This window comes from Pagrus major, chromosome 3, assembly GCF_040436345.1.
Source record: "Pagrus major chromosome 3, Pma_NU_1.0".
Taxonomy (NCBI): domain Eukaryota; kingdom Metazoa; phylum Chordata; class Actinopteri; order Spariformes; family Sparidae; genus Pagrus; species Pagrus major.
The window spans coordinates 15,168,464-15,183,142 of NC_133217.1; the positions used below are offsets into that span (position 1 = coordinate 15,168,464).

General features: G+C 40.7%; 1 protein-coding gene across 5 annotated transcripts in view; it reads right to left on the reverse strand.

Moving 5' to 3' along the window:
- The window catches only part of trioa (trio Rho guanine nucleotide exchange factor a), an 80,721-nt gene that overhangs the window by 52,568 nt on the left and 13,474 nt on the right, over positions 1–14,679 (reverse strand). For all 5 annotated transcript variants that reach the window (XM_073463547.1, XM_073463544.1, XM_073463543.1 and 2 more), the window contains exon 2: positions 9,361–9,411. In XM_073463547.1, the coding sequence (XP_073319648.1) occupies positions 9,361–9,411 (51 nt within the window). The remainder of the gene's footprint in view (positions 1–9,360; positions 9,412–14,679) is intronic.

Here is a 14,679-nt window from a genome sequence, read left to right on the forward strand (position 1 = left end):
ACATTTAATCTAATCGACCATATTGTGCAGCCCTATGCCAAACTCATGCGTCTTTGCTGCTATAAACAGGGGGTCATGGCAGAGGGAGTGCGAACTGGGTTTAATTGCACTACTTGTCTAAATGTAAATTTTAAGTAAGGATGGAAACGCCAGCAATATGGTGAAACATCATAACATGTGATCAAGAGTGAGGGAAGTGATCAAAAAGAGGGGAGTGATCAAGAGTGACAAAATTGTGCCAGAGTGAGGAAAAGAAATGGAGGGGGGCACACAAACAGAAGGAGGGGGCAAAAGACCGAGACAGCAATGACAGGCCATCCTGTCTCTGTCTCTTTATTTGCTGTTCTATTTCTTCCAGCCTACTTTCCCTTTACTTGGTTTCTCAGCTTTAAAGCTGATATAAAAGGGGAGACAAAGTTAAATTCACTTGACATTAGTGTTGGGCAATATGTTGATATTATATCATCATCATGATATGAGATTTGTATTTTGGATATTGTTATATCATAAAATTGCATAAGCGTGGTCTCTTCCTGGTTTTAAAGGCTGCATTACAGTAAAGTGATGAAATTTGCAAAACTTACCGGACTTGCCTTACCCACTTCATTATCCTTCATCAACAGTGTATATCATATTATCAAAAATCCCATAGAGTTATTGTTCTCTGAAAGTACTGATGATCACCGCTGCAATATTGTAGCAATATCGATATTGAGGTAATTGGTCACAAATATTGTGATATTTGATTTTGTCACCCAAGTCAAAGCATTTTTTCTGAGTATTGATATGATGATCATGAAATAGCCTTAAAAAAAAAATCACAATATTGTTTAAGGTCACATCGCCCAGCCCTACTTCCTATCTGGGCGACAGAGTAGAAAAAGGAGAGAAGGGTGATGAGCTCATGGTAGATGTATAACCACCCACCCACCAGACGTAGCATTGTACCTGTCAGCGGGATGAGGGCGGAGCCTGTCTGGGCAAACTTCCATTTGTGATTGGTAGCCCAGCAAGTCATGCTGGTTAATTCTTCCACAAATTGTAAAAAAAAAAAAAAAAATCATAAATTGCTGCGGCTTTGGCTTTGTTTGCAGATGGGGGGGGGAGACGTAGTCCACTGCTACCATCAGCTAATGATAGACTGACTGGCCGATGTGCTGAAAGGATCCCAATCCAGTGTGGGCACAGTCGGAGCAGCTGAGACTAATCCTGGGATTCCTGAGGGGAGATATTCCAATCCAGCAGACAACCAAAACCGCCCGTTTTGGTGTCGTCTACGCGTCCACACGGAAAAGCTGTTGTAAACATTTCCAAGCAGAAACGTGTCTGTCAGAGTGCTGTGTGGATGCACAGCCAGTGTGCACTTCATGTGGCATTAGGTGAGCTGCTAATCTGCCTGTCTTTTGGAAAGGCAGGTTCCTGGAGGTAATCCCATTGTGTAGGAGGGGCAATAATTATAATATGCCTGCCCTGCATTTAGGCACCTGAAGAAGCTGCTTAGCATCAAGAGGGAGATTGATGGGGGAAACCCTTAAAGCGCAGGAGAGGGTTGGATAACACCACATCCCTGTGGTCTCTCCAGTGGAGCCGCTCAGGGACAAACAGCATCAGATCGTATTTGTACAACAGATCTGTAAGGGTCTGCATTTATCAGTGTCTCCTAATTTACCCCAGAATACATCATAAAGGTTACAAAGTGCATTGTGTATGATTATGTGGCTTTACCTGAGCTATAAACCAGTTATTGAGCCTTTTTTTGTGATGAATATACATCAATAGAAAAATCAAGACAAACACTGTCATATGAGTAACAACAGTATGAATGCCTTATATAAACCCCATTATAACAGAAAAGATGAGAGATGGAAAATAACTAATTGTGGGGGGGAAAAACTATAACTGATTTTAATTGCTAATAAAAGAAAAAGGAGGAACATGCTAAATAGAATTCTGAACATAAGTCTTGAAAGGAATGTAAACCCTGGTCTCCACAGATGTCCCCAAGCGTGCAGATGCCCTTCTTTCTCCGACAGGGCTATGTGCTCAAGCCTGAGTATAATGAAAGCCCCAAACGGCCGTAGTTGCTCATAATTTTTTCAGCCCATTATCTAGAGGTCACAACTTTATTAACTTATTATCTTCTAGTGATTTAATGATCTCATTATTAGAGATAATTAATAGTTTATGGAGCACACCTTCTGTTTTTTTCAAGGCTGTAATCCTGAGAGAACAATTTATTTTGTTATGAAAGATTCTAATTATTTTAATGAAATGTCTCCAATAAGTCAATTTATGATTTTGCTTAGTTTCCTTCCCTTGCTTAGGAGATCTATAGTCTACCTATAAAAATTCATGAGTAACTATTTATTGATTAAATATTTCCGTAAATCAACGACTACACTGATTCTCTGGTTCCAGGTTGTCAAATGTAGGGATTTTCTGTTTTGATTAATTTTATATCAATTTAATCTGGCTATTTTTGGGTTGTGGGTGGCTGGTCGGACAAGATAAGACATCTCAAGACATAGCCTTGGAAATTATAACAGGCAATTTTTATTCTATTTTCTAAGAATAGAGAAAACAATCGACTGATTCCAAAAATAATCAGCACGTACTGAAAATAATAGCCATAACTTTGTTGGATATAATCTGTATCATCATTTATCAGAGTTGATGAACATATATGCTTCTACTGTAATACTGCAACTAATTATTATTTCCATTGTCAACTATTTTTGCCACTAATCAATACATTGTTCGGTCTATAAAATGTCAGAAAAGGGCGAAAAATCACGTTATCAAATGTCTTTTGTTTGTTCATAGCCCAAAAGCATTCAGTTTAATGGCATAGAAGAGTAAAAAAAACACGAACATATTCACATTTCAAAGCTGGAATCAGAGAATTTTGACTTTTTCTTTTACTCTCTCAAAGCAATTAATTGATTATCACAATAGCCAGCAATGTTTATTATAATGTTTAATGCAACTCTATTCTACTGTAATCAATGGCTGGGTACATCTACTATAAAGATCATATGAATAGATCCACCAAGATGCTGTGACACGAGAAAAACATATTTGATAATTTAGGAAAACAGCCTAATTTCATCACAAAACTAATTTGTTATCTTAAAAACAAAGACTTGATCAAACTAGAATGACATTCAGTAGAGTGCATACCTCTGCCAGGGTCCAACAGTCTCCTGATTTTTTTCATCAAGATCCATGCACTATTCCCTGAGAAATTAACTAAAATGTGGAAAAACGCCCTGTCTCACAATATTAAAGAAAGCGAGAAAAAATTCCCTGGATCCGTCCCTTTATCGGGATCTGCACCAAATGTTAATGGGGGCTATTCTTGGCCCAGACCCATCCTCCATCCAAGTTTCATGGAAATCCAGTCAGTGGTTTTTGACTAATCCTGCTGACAAACGGACGCGGGTGAAAACATGACCTCCTTGGCGGAGTTAATTATGAGGTTGAAATAATGGAACTAAAAAAGTAACTGCAACCACAGACATGCTGGGTTACATTTCCCACACATTGTCAGTAATAGGGCAGCCCACGCAGGTAAAATAGTTCTATGAGGAACTTTCTGTTTTGAATTCCTTCTGAGTGCGGTCATGCATGAGGTTGCTGGACTCGCTAAATGAAAAGTAAATAACAAGTAGTCAATGTTTACCCATGAGGAAGTACAATGACATATTATGGGGAAAACACCAGAATATGTAATTTCATAACATTCCTCATTTTATTTATAATAAATATGCTATTAGATACAGCTGAAGAGGTTATTATTACCTTGTTGTTGAGGGCTAATTTCAGGAATTCATCATCCATTGCCAAGCTCCACAAGACGAATTTACTCTCCAAAGGCTGAGGTAACAGCACTTTTCAGGAAGGTCGTCTATCCCATACAACAAAGTAACTAGAACAACAGTCTCTCCCAATACTTCCTGGGCCACTTGTCCTGTGCGGAGTGTGTAGTGTGTACTGTTGAAACGCAGTAACCACTGATTAAGCTACACCCCTGGGCAGGGGATGAGAGGGAAATGCCAAAAACGTCATTCATCTATTGCTGTATGTAAACTACCACAACACAGTCAGTTCATCATTCAGGTCAAGGCTGTTACTGGGTCGTGTGTGTGTGTGTCAGAATGTCAACACTCAGCGCACACCTCAGAGGCTTGAGACTTGTAGGGGCCTCCAAGAGGTCAAGTGGGCATTAGGCTGGCTGATGCAACAAAGCAGTTTACTCGACAACACCACTACAAGACTGCCCCACAGAGATGTGTGACAAATAGCTCAGGGAGGGGTCAGGCTGTGTGTGTTTCTGTGTTTAAAAAAAAGAGAGAGAGAATGCAACAGCTGCCTGGATCGGGACAGATGGGACGGGTGGTACGGTCAGCCAGCGGAGGGAGGGGAAAAGTTGTCCACATACCACAAAAACAGCACGCACATTCGCAGCATCTTCCCTATCTGATTAAAGTGCAGTTACACGCGTAATCTCATAATGGCTCCCCTGCAGCTGACTTGAGCCCATCGTTTCTAAACCAGCTGTTATGGGTCGAGAGAAACCAGAACCGCGCACATGTGTGTGCATCCGTGCATAACTGCGGACTTCCCACATTCACAGCGTGCCAGGAATTCCTCGCTGAGGGATGTGTGGGAATGGCAGGAATTCCTCGAGGCCGAGGGAGTGGACAGGAATAGGGCGTCCGTGACCTGGACCCCTGAACTACACCCTGATCAGAAGCTCTGAGGAGCCGGGTTAGAGACAGAAGCATACTAAGAAGAGCAGTTTTACTTGACTGCATGCTTATTTTATGAAGGGTTCACTGTGGGAAACTCTTAAAGGGAATTAATTTGATTTTGACACTTTATATTGATTTCACTCGAGTATGCATGAACATGTTTTATTTTTCCCATGGCCTAAAAGTTATTTCAGAGGCATTTCCCTCCCTACAACAACAACAATTCTACTATGGAACACACTCTACTATGTGGTCCAAATTAAGAATATTCACTGTCATGATCTCCCAGATAGATTAATCCTGTGTAAATCCAAAATTGGGCCAAAGGGAAGCGGCAAATGGACTGTTTGCTGAAGGCCCGCAATTCTTAGATTCTGTTGCTACGCCTGTTAAGCCTTCCGTGCTCTCACGGCACAGATGTAGCTTACAATAACAGTGGCAGATCTATTTGTATTCTGTATTTCGAATTAATATTAATGTTGGAACCAATGGATCCTTAATTTGGTTTCAAGCCAACTCATTTTAAAATGAGACGTCCCTGTTAACTGGTCTTAAATGTGCACATGATGGCTACACACAGTACATGATATTGTGCTAAAAGGCTCAAGCTACATGTCCCAGGCAGAAAGTCAGCATCTTTATCTCTTTCGTTTGTGTATCGCATTAATTTGTCCCGACATTCTAAGTATGATAAAGAACATTTTTAGATCACAGATGTTAGATTTATGCACTCTTTAACCCCTTATAGCAATGCATGAAATGCTCCTTGGACAAGCTAATGTTTGTGGATTAGGTTATAGCAAATAAACACAACGAAAACACCTTACTCTTCTGATGTTCTGTGGGAAACTCCATCCTAACTCTATAAATGCTGACGATTGATCTTACCACAGCTCAATGCACACCACTTAACCATGTGGAGAAATAAAAAGCTTGATGGTCACTGTGATTTAGGCTGTGATTTGACAATCACTGCTTGAGGTTTAGCTAACCTGGATGTCTTTTACTAGATACAAAGCAATGTGGTACTACAGTGCCCAAATGCATATGTGTAGTTGGTGCTGTGTAATTTTCCAGCCATCACAGACTTTTCCTGACACCCGCTCCCACTCAAAAGAAGTTAGCTAAAGGTGACTGCTAAATGTGTGTATGTGACTGATGCAGGCGCCACTCTTCCTCTGTCTGAAACAGACACTGACACACAGAGGATGTTAAGAGACAAGAGCAATTTCATTCTCTTATTATGTTTCCTTTTTCATCTTACTCTTGCCAATCATGTTCACATCTGCTTCCCTTGTTTAACTCTTTTTCCATCTTCTCTCTCATCTGTTACATTGCTATTTTGTACTTTGTGTATTTATTCACAGCCAGCAACACTGTCTGTGATTAGCCTACTTTACTTCTAACTGGCAGCTGTTGGCCCGCCTCCCCGTCCTAGTAGAGCAGCTTTGATTGGCTGCTGCAAAGGGGTGTTGCGATTGAACAAGAGGGGCTGATCTGATTGGCTGTTGTGATCAGACACAGCTGTGCTACTCTAACAATGCACCTACTGTGGGGTACAGCTGGCACTCGCCCTGCCACTGTACACACAGAAACAAGTGGGTAACTAGTTAGGAACGTGGAATTACAGCCTATTGTTTCATTTGATGGAGCAATATATACACAGACATTATAATATATAAGTAATTCATAAATATTCAGTGTTCACACCCACATAATTTAAGTCTTATTGACATTGGCAAATCCTGCACTGCAATATGAGACACTAAAGCTCTCTGCTAGCAGAGGGAGGATTTCACTACACTTTTTACAGCCTGATCGTTGAGAAAAATCCTCCTTGACACCACTGGAATCATTTCTCTAGCCAAGCGTCTGGTCTGATCCAAGATAGACAGCGTGGAATAAAAGGTGCAATTTTTTAAAAAGAGATATTTCTGTAGCACTTATTTCATGCTACATTGAATATCAGGCCCCGTCGATGAAAATGGGGTATCATTATCTTGAAACACCGAGCTGACAGTGTAAGCGATTAAGCAGCAGAGCCAGGGTGTTTGTTTCCAGTCCATTCTACTCAAACACTCCGTGTCCTGCCCCATTTTCCTCTTTTTGTCCCCAAATCTGGCCTGGGAGAGAGCGCACCATCTTTCCTCTACCTCCGCCTCTTTCTGTTCTCTCCATCCGTCCAGACCTCTAATAGCAGGGTAGGCTAACCGAGCAAGAAACAGGGCCAGGGTTACCCCAGCGACCCAAACACAGCAGGGGAGGAGGGGAGAGGGAGGAGGAGGGAGAAAAGAAAGACAGAGAGAGAAAAGACAGCTTGTTATTGGTGCCAACGGTTCATTCGTTCGGGTCTTTTAATGTCACCTGATCTCATTCTGACAAATTGTGACGAAACAGAGAGAGATCGCACAACTGGCAGCATTAAGCTTTATATATAAAAATCTGATAGACAGATGAAAACAACTACTGTACTTTATTTATATATTTTTCCACTGTTGTAAATACTTCCCTCCTCTCACCAGCCGAGATTCAGTCCAACACACACTGAACAGTTTGACACTGTATTCTTGTTTTCAGCTGTTGACTCCTGCTGCAGTTCACAGTCAACAGCCACCGTCAGATCTGCCTGCTGCAACCCTCTTTCTGCTTCCAATCTGCACAAATACGCCATCTGGAGGTGACTATGAAATCAGCTTGGAGAGCTGATCACTGAGGATTAACATAAATTCAGTTTTATTGGAGTAATTCTACATTTTTACCAAACTACCAGGGAGACAGAGAGGGAGACAGTGATGGAGTGAACCACACTCCCTTCTTGCAAAGTACTTTTCAGCACATCTGTCAAGTCCAAAGGCATTAACATTATTACATAACAGCACTGCCTCCGCCTCCCCCTCCCCTTGCAACCCACTCTTCAGCCGCCCAGTCAGACCAGTGGCTGAGGCGGCCAGGCCAGCAGATGGACGGGCCTAATCCCCCAACACACCCCCTATAAACCCGAAAGTGATAACTGGCAACCACCAGGAAGCTCTAAGAAAAACACTCCAGGCCAAACAGTCACAATGAAGCCAAGTATTGTCTACATATAATTGCATTTGTGTTGTTTTCATTGCCTTTTTCTGCAGGCTCGAGAGCTGTCTCCATCAGGACCCCACGGGCATCTGAGCAACCTGCCAAATCACTGTCCTCCTTTATATGTAGGGTTTGAGGCTGATACTGCTGATAGTTTTGGAATAAAGCTACTCAAATTCAATCATTTGTGCGTGTCTCCTTTTGGGTCTAAAAAGTCTAGTCCATGAAATTACAACTTCCCACTGAAGCGCAGGGGAGTAATAATGTTAAATATCAAAGACATATGTCTCTTCAAAATGTCACATCAGAGGAAGACAACAGTGACTAGCAGATATCAGCCCTTTTACATGCAGGAACAAAGCATCATAACATTCTTCTGTGCTTTGGTCTATACTGCATTAATAACTAGAATTACCAGACTATTTTTACAGAAGAGTACAGACGACTGATAGAGAGCTTTGTCACATGGTACAATGACAGTCACTTGAAACTCAATATCCTCAAAACCAGTGAGCTTGTTAAGGACTGCAATGCTTCAAATGTGGATGTTGCTCCAAAGAAGCTACATATTGTAAAACACAGATGCTTATGACATGTTCAACGCAGCAGCACAGAAGATTTATCCAGTCACCACCCAAGATTAGTACAACCATTTCAGTGTCCAACCAAATGTGAAATATGGTCACAATCTCCCCTTCTGATCCCGAGTTACAGTGTTGAATAATGGCCAGAAAAGTGTTTCTACAGACATTATGATGTCACAGGGAGGTTGACCTTTGACCTTTAGGATATAAAATGCCATCACTTTATTCATAATTTTATCCTATGAGACATTTGTGCAAAATGTTGTCATAATTAGCGTCTGAATTCTTGGGTTAAGGCCCAAATGAGGTTTGTGAGATGACCTTTGATCACTGTATTCTAATCAGGTCATCCCTGAGTTAAAGTAGACATTTGTGCCAAATTTGGGAAATTCCCTCAAGGCATTCTTGAGAGATCATGTTCACGATAATGGGATGATAGACAAACGGACAACCCAAAAACATAATGCCTTCAGCGAGGGCTGTCGCCAGTGCAGAGGAATAAAAACAACAGGAAAATCAAATCTGAAATGAAATAATACGGCTGGAGAAAAACAGAGAATGAAAGCTACAGACATCGTCCATCTCAACTCAGAGAAGCTGCTGTCACTACGGAGACCGGTGCTAGGCACAGGTAGCCAATCACAGGTGTGATGGGAGAACATGGCATGTGATGGCGGCAGGAGAGGGAGGAGATGGAGGGGCGCAGATGAGGATAGAAGGGGAGTTAGGGAGATGTGAAAAATGATGGTGACAATGACCTGTCTTTGTGACTGGGAACACTGAAATATTAATCGCGTGTGTGTGTGTGTGTGTGTGTATGTGTGTGTGAGACAATGTTATTTCCATTATGATAAAAAACACACTACACCTCCATCATCACCACTCGCACACAAACGGCGATGATGGAAAAAAAAGCTGCACTATTTTGTGTGACTTGTGTTTATGTTTACCTGCTATCTGACTCGATACATCTCCTTTTGGCTCTTTAGGGAGGGATCCATCTGTAGGCACACACACACACACGAAAAAAAATATTACCAACAGTGAAACAGGACTGATTTTGTTTGATGTTCTGAGTCACAATGTGATCTACAGCAAATCCAACAATGGAAAGGAGGATGAATAGGACAATATAACAGGCCAATATTGACATGTTGGCTTTTTCAACAAGCATGAAATAGGTTTGATTATGAAGCTGTACAATGTATTGATCATTGTGCCAGAAAAGGAATTTACCCAACACAAGTCCCCAACTTTGCTGACACATTCAAAGCAAACCTTCAAAAATTAATTGGCCACAATAACAATGCTATCTTGATAAAGCAAATCTTTGATAATCAATACATTGCAAGACAATCATCAAACAATACATCACAATATCTGTCTAACTGAAGAATACAAAATGTGCATGAATTATTTATTTATTCACTGCTTTGTGGTGTCAGTTTCAAAGGATCTGACATGAACTCAGATAAAACAATGTATAAAAAGTGCATAGTCTTTACAAAGTGCCCCTTTATCAACACACACTGACTGCAACTTGTCCATGTGTGCCATCATTCTAATGTAAAATACCCATAAACTGGTGAAAGGCTGAACTACCAGAAGCAGAACAGTTCTGGAGTTAAAATGTTGAAAGGAAGGCTACAACTATGACTCACTCAATTCTATTCAATCTGTGTAAATTAAGTTCACAGAGGTTTATACCACAAGGAGTCATGACGTACTAACTCTTTGTCTCACTTTGAAATATTACATCATCAGAGTTGCAGCCCAACCTATATATCAGTTAGCGGACATTATTTGCCATAACTGATAATGATTGATATTAGCCTCTCACAGATAAATGTTGGATATGTTGCCTGATCTGCACCAATAGCAAAACGTTTTAGTGATTAAAATGCAAAAAGGTGCTTGGGATATATCATAATCAAATTCCCAGTGAGGTTTAATGTTTCCAAACACTAGTGTCATTTTACACAAATTTACTCTTATATACTGCCCCTATTATGTGTGTATCTCTGTCACAAGTATAAAATAAACACATTTGACAGATCATTACATTTGTGTGTATATTGGCCAAAATATATATAATATTATATTGGTGCCAGTACCAAAAATTGAGCATCGGTCAATGCCATGACAACAGCAAGCTATAAGATAACATGGTTAAGATTATACAGCCATGCTAGCAGCTGTGAGTGGCTGACATCAGTATGCCAACATGCTCACAACAGCAATGCTAACACGTTGTTAAGACGGTGTATGGTTTACCCTGTTTTACATTTTAGTTTACATTTGCTAATTAGCACTGAAGGGAACGCCATTAGTTTTGCAGGTATGTGGTCCTAAAACAAAGTTTTGGACAAATTAAAATTTTGGTCTGATGTTGGCACGACAGAGAAAGTCAGGGGCTCATCAAAGTCATTACAGTTGATCCTCAGGGGAACATGAATGTCTGTAACAAATTTCATGGCCATTCATCCAATAGTTGTTGAAACTTTTTTCCAAACCACGCACAAACCAAACCGACTGTCAGTTTGACATTGCCATCAGTACTGGCTTGGTTAAAAAGAAAGACTGGCAGTCTGTACACAAGACAGTCTTTGTAGTGATCTAATGTGCCACAATGTTGAAAACAGAAATCTGCTGGATTGCTTTGAGCAAAAAGTAAAGGAAGGAGGTACAGTTTGTTCAACACAAACACAACAGAGGCTTTCAGAATGAGGTTTTAGCATTAGCTAAAGGTTGATAGAAAACTCTACAACATTAGCTTGTTTACTTAACCAAAAAAATGAAGTATTAACATGGTCTCTTGGTCACAGGCTTCATTTTCAGTAATATGAATACACTGCTGTGAGAAAAATGAGCTGCCGTGGAATCCTTTGTTTACAATTATGATACCAGGGTCCCACAAACGTGTCAGTTTCCCATGTTCTTAAACAGCATGTTCTGCTTACACTGGACCAGTGCATGCAGGAGTCGTCTTCTCATCACCCTATACCTCATGACCGAGGCACACTGGTTTCTCAGCCAATACAAACAATCGGCCCATTGATCCAGCCTATAGCCTGTGTGTGAGAGTGGCTGCTGCTGTGACTGAGGGGAAGATACAGTCAGTGTCATGTGCTGTCAACATGTAAACAGGCTGGACGCTCCACTGGCTGACTCAGTAACACATGCTCCCTCTGTTCTGACTCAGACTTACGCCTTCCTGTTTAACCTTACAGATGGCTGAAGCTGGTGGCTGTACTGAATATATGATCTGTGCTGTCAAGTATCCAGCAATATGGACTGGGATATAGTTAGATATTTATATTTAACAGACTTAAGATAAGACCTAAAATACATGGTACATGCAGTATATGAGTGATACACTGAACGGACACAGACTATTGTGTCGAGTGTGTCTTTTTGATTTTGTCACTCAAAAACAAAATTTGTCAACATTTTCTTTCCTCTACACACAACATAAGACTTCCATAAACTGAAGTGCACTGAAGCAAGAGGAATATGTAAACACACAAAAAATTGCTGGCATCCTCTCGTACATGTATCCAAGTCAATATTGTTTTCATACGATTTTCTTTACTAGGAAGTCCTTTGTTTCTGGATTGCACTCAAACATCTGTGTTGTGAATTTCAGAACTGGCCCTGTTATTACTGTGCCACTGTTACTACTAAAACAGGATCTCATGGCAGTAAACATTACAGTTCCAATGAAGTAATGGCCTGAGTCACACCTAAAAAAGCAAATTTATTTAAAACAACAGTGAAACCTGCTCTTCAGTTTTTACTTGACTCTGGATCAGACAACAAAAACGACCCCGACGCTCACATGTTTACACTTGCAATCACACAGGACAATAATCCAAGTAATAAGTAACTTGTTCATGTCATATTGGAGGAGTCATCTTCTCATCGCCGTACAAGACAGCAGAGCTGGTTGTATGAGGATTACAATACTGTGGATTTACAAAATAGAACCAGATCCATTGAATAATGGCATCACTTGGCATTCAGACTAGGTCTGTGTTGGTGGAGCGTAACGTTTACGGTATCGGTGAGACAATGACATACAATCCAGGAAGTCCAGCTGGTGTAACAACAACAAGATGCTACATAATGGTTTATAATACTAGAAGATAGAGTCCATAAAGTTGGCAACATGGCAACCATTTTATTTTTCACCGCAACAATTGTGAGGTATACAGTAGAAATGTGGCTTTGCTTATGTGAACACCGTAGGCAAACATTGTTCAGGCATACACCAAGTACAAACTGATTATATTACTCCTTGCTTTTTATTGGAATAAGGCCCATTTTTATTCTTGTTTTTTGTGCATCAGTGACCACATTCACCAAATTAAAAGCCTCCACAATGAGCTTTGAGCTTTACATCAGTCATTTGCTAGTTGTTGAAGTCAGTGAAATAATGTACAACACTTTGCACCTTATCCAGACTTACATTACATACATCCAGACACTACAATTATAAACTGAAAGTGTCTGCCCTGTACAGCAGCAGCAGAGTCGCAGCAAAGAGTAGCTAGCAGGAGTCAGATTTCAAATGTACCTTAAAAAGGAAGTAATCACAGCCTGACATGAGGGTGCTTGACAAATGGATATGGTTGTACAGACTGAAATCCGCTGGAAGGGCAATTATACAGAGCACCAAACAGTTGTGAGGTGTGGGCAGACATAAAAGTGAGTATTCTGTTGTTCAACACATTACCATGAAGGCATTGCCTTATGCTAATTTGTGTAAACCAAGCTAGCCTCGACAAGGAGCTACCAATACAATTGGTGTGTACTTAGCCTCAGTGTTACTTTACAATTCTTCCTTGGATGAATGTTTGATAGACCTGGCCTGACTTTGAAAGTAAGGGGAAAGATTTAAAGATGTAACATTAAAGATCGAAGTAATTGCTTTACAGATATTGAGCGTCATCAACAAGAAATTTTATCTTTTATCTAAATGTCCTGTGTAATCAGTATTAACAAAAGTTGGAATCTTTAAATTATGCTTATACTGATATGACGTGAATGTATCAGCAGGTCTGATATATTCTAGAAATAGGGTCCAGGTTCAACACATGTTACCAGAAAGTATCTGCCTTGCTAAAGGGCCCTTGAGGAAGAAACTTGACGCATTCTAGCTTCTTATATAACAGACTGTGACCTCTGCCCTTCAGAGGCAAGAGAGAAGAGTTTCCCTGCAAGGACCAATATCCCTATGTCACATTAAATCACCCTGCTCTTTCCATTTCTCAGTTAAGTCAGTCTTCATGATATAATGCCTCTCTACGTGACAGCTGGTTCCCTTCTATAGTGGCTGCTAGAGTAAACTATCCCACCTGACAGCTGCGATTTAGCAATATTTTGCTGGTAGCAGTTTCCATTAATGAACATACAGCAGCACGGTACACATACTCTACACATGAGCAAACTTGCAGGCAACAACTGCCAATGCCACAGGGGCTTGTGTTCATAAGAAAAAGCTCTCAAACACATAAACATGGCATGGGAAGAGAAGCACAAAGATCTCAAGGGAATTTTCTTTAAAGCTGTGTACCTGGGAGAACTTAACAGAGAATGAATGGGATGAAGAAGAAAAGAAGGGGGAAAAAAAGGAAGGCAAGAGAAAGACCAAACACCCACATAGTTCACATATTTGCAATGCCAAAGATGTCCACTTAAGCCGCAGTGTGCAACAATGTAATACCAGACTGCAGTATTGGTTGCCCACATCTTATCACAATCTAAACAATAAAAGTTGTAGCCGAGCCAGAAGTCAAACATGCATGGACAAAAAGGAGATAAAACACAATAAATGTATGTTGAGAGAGAGAGAGAGAGAGACACACACACACACACACACACACACACACACACACACACGTGCAGTTGTGAACGGAGGCTTTTCCTCTGAGATGTGGCTGTTGAAGCAGTGGAATAATCCAACCACACACACACACACACACACAGCCATGCATGTACACCAAGCCAACTCTGTTGCAGACCATAGTAGGATAAACCCACTGCTTAAACGTTAGCCAAGTATTTGGACAAAATTAAACAGATCACACAAACATCTTATGGCCGTTGAGGAAATGACAAAGCAAAAAAATCAGCGGGCCAGATCCCATAAAACACCCATCTCTCTGAAACATGCAAACCCTCAGGTACAGTAACCTCACCTGGACCTCAGCTCTGTTGAACACAGGCTATACTGTATCCTTAACTAAGCTCCCTTCCACAGACAGCTC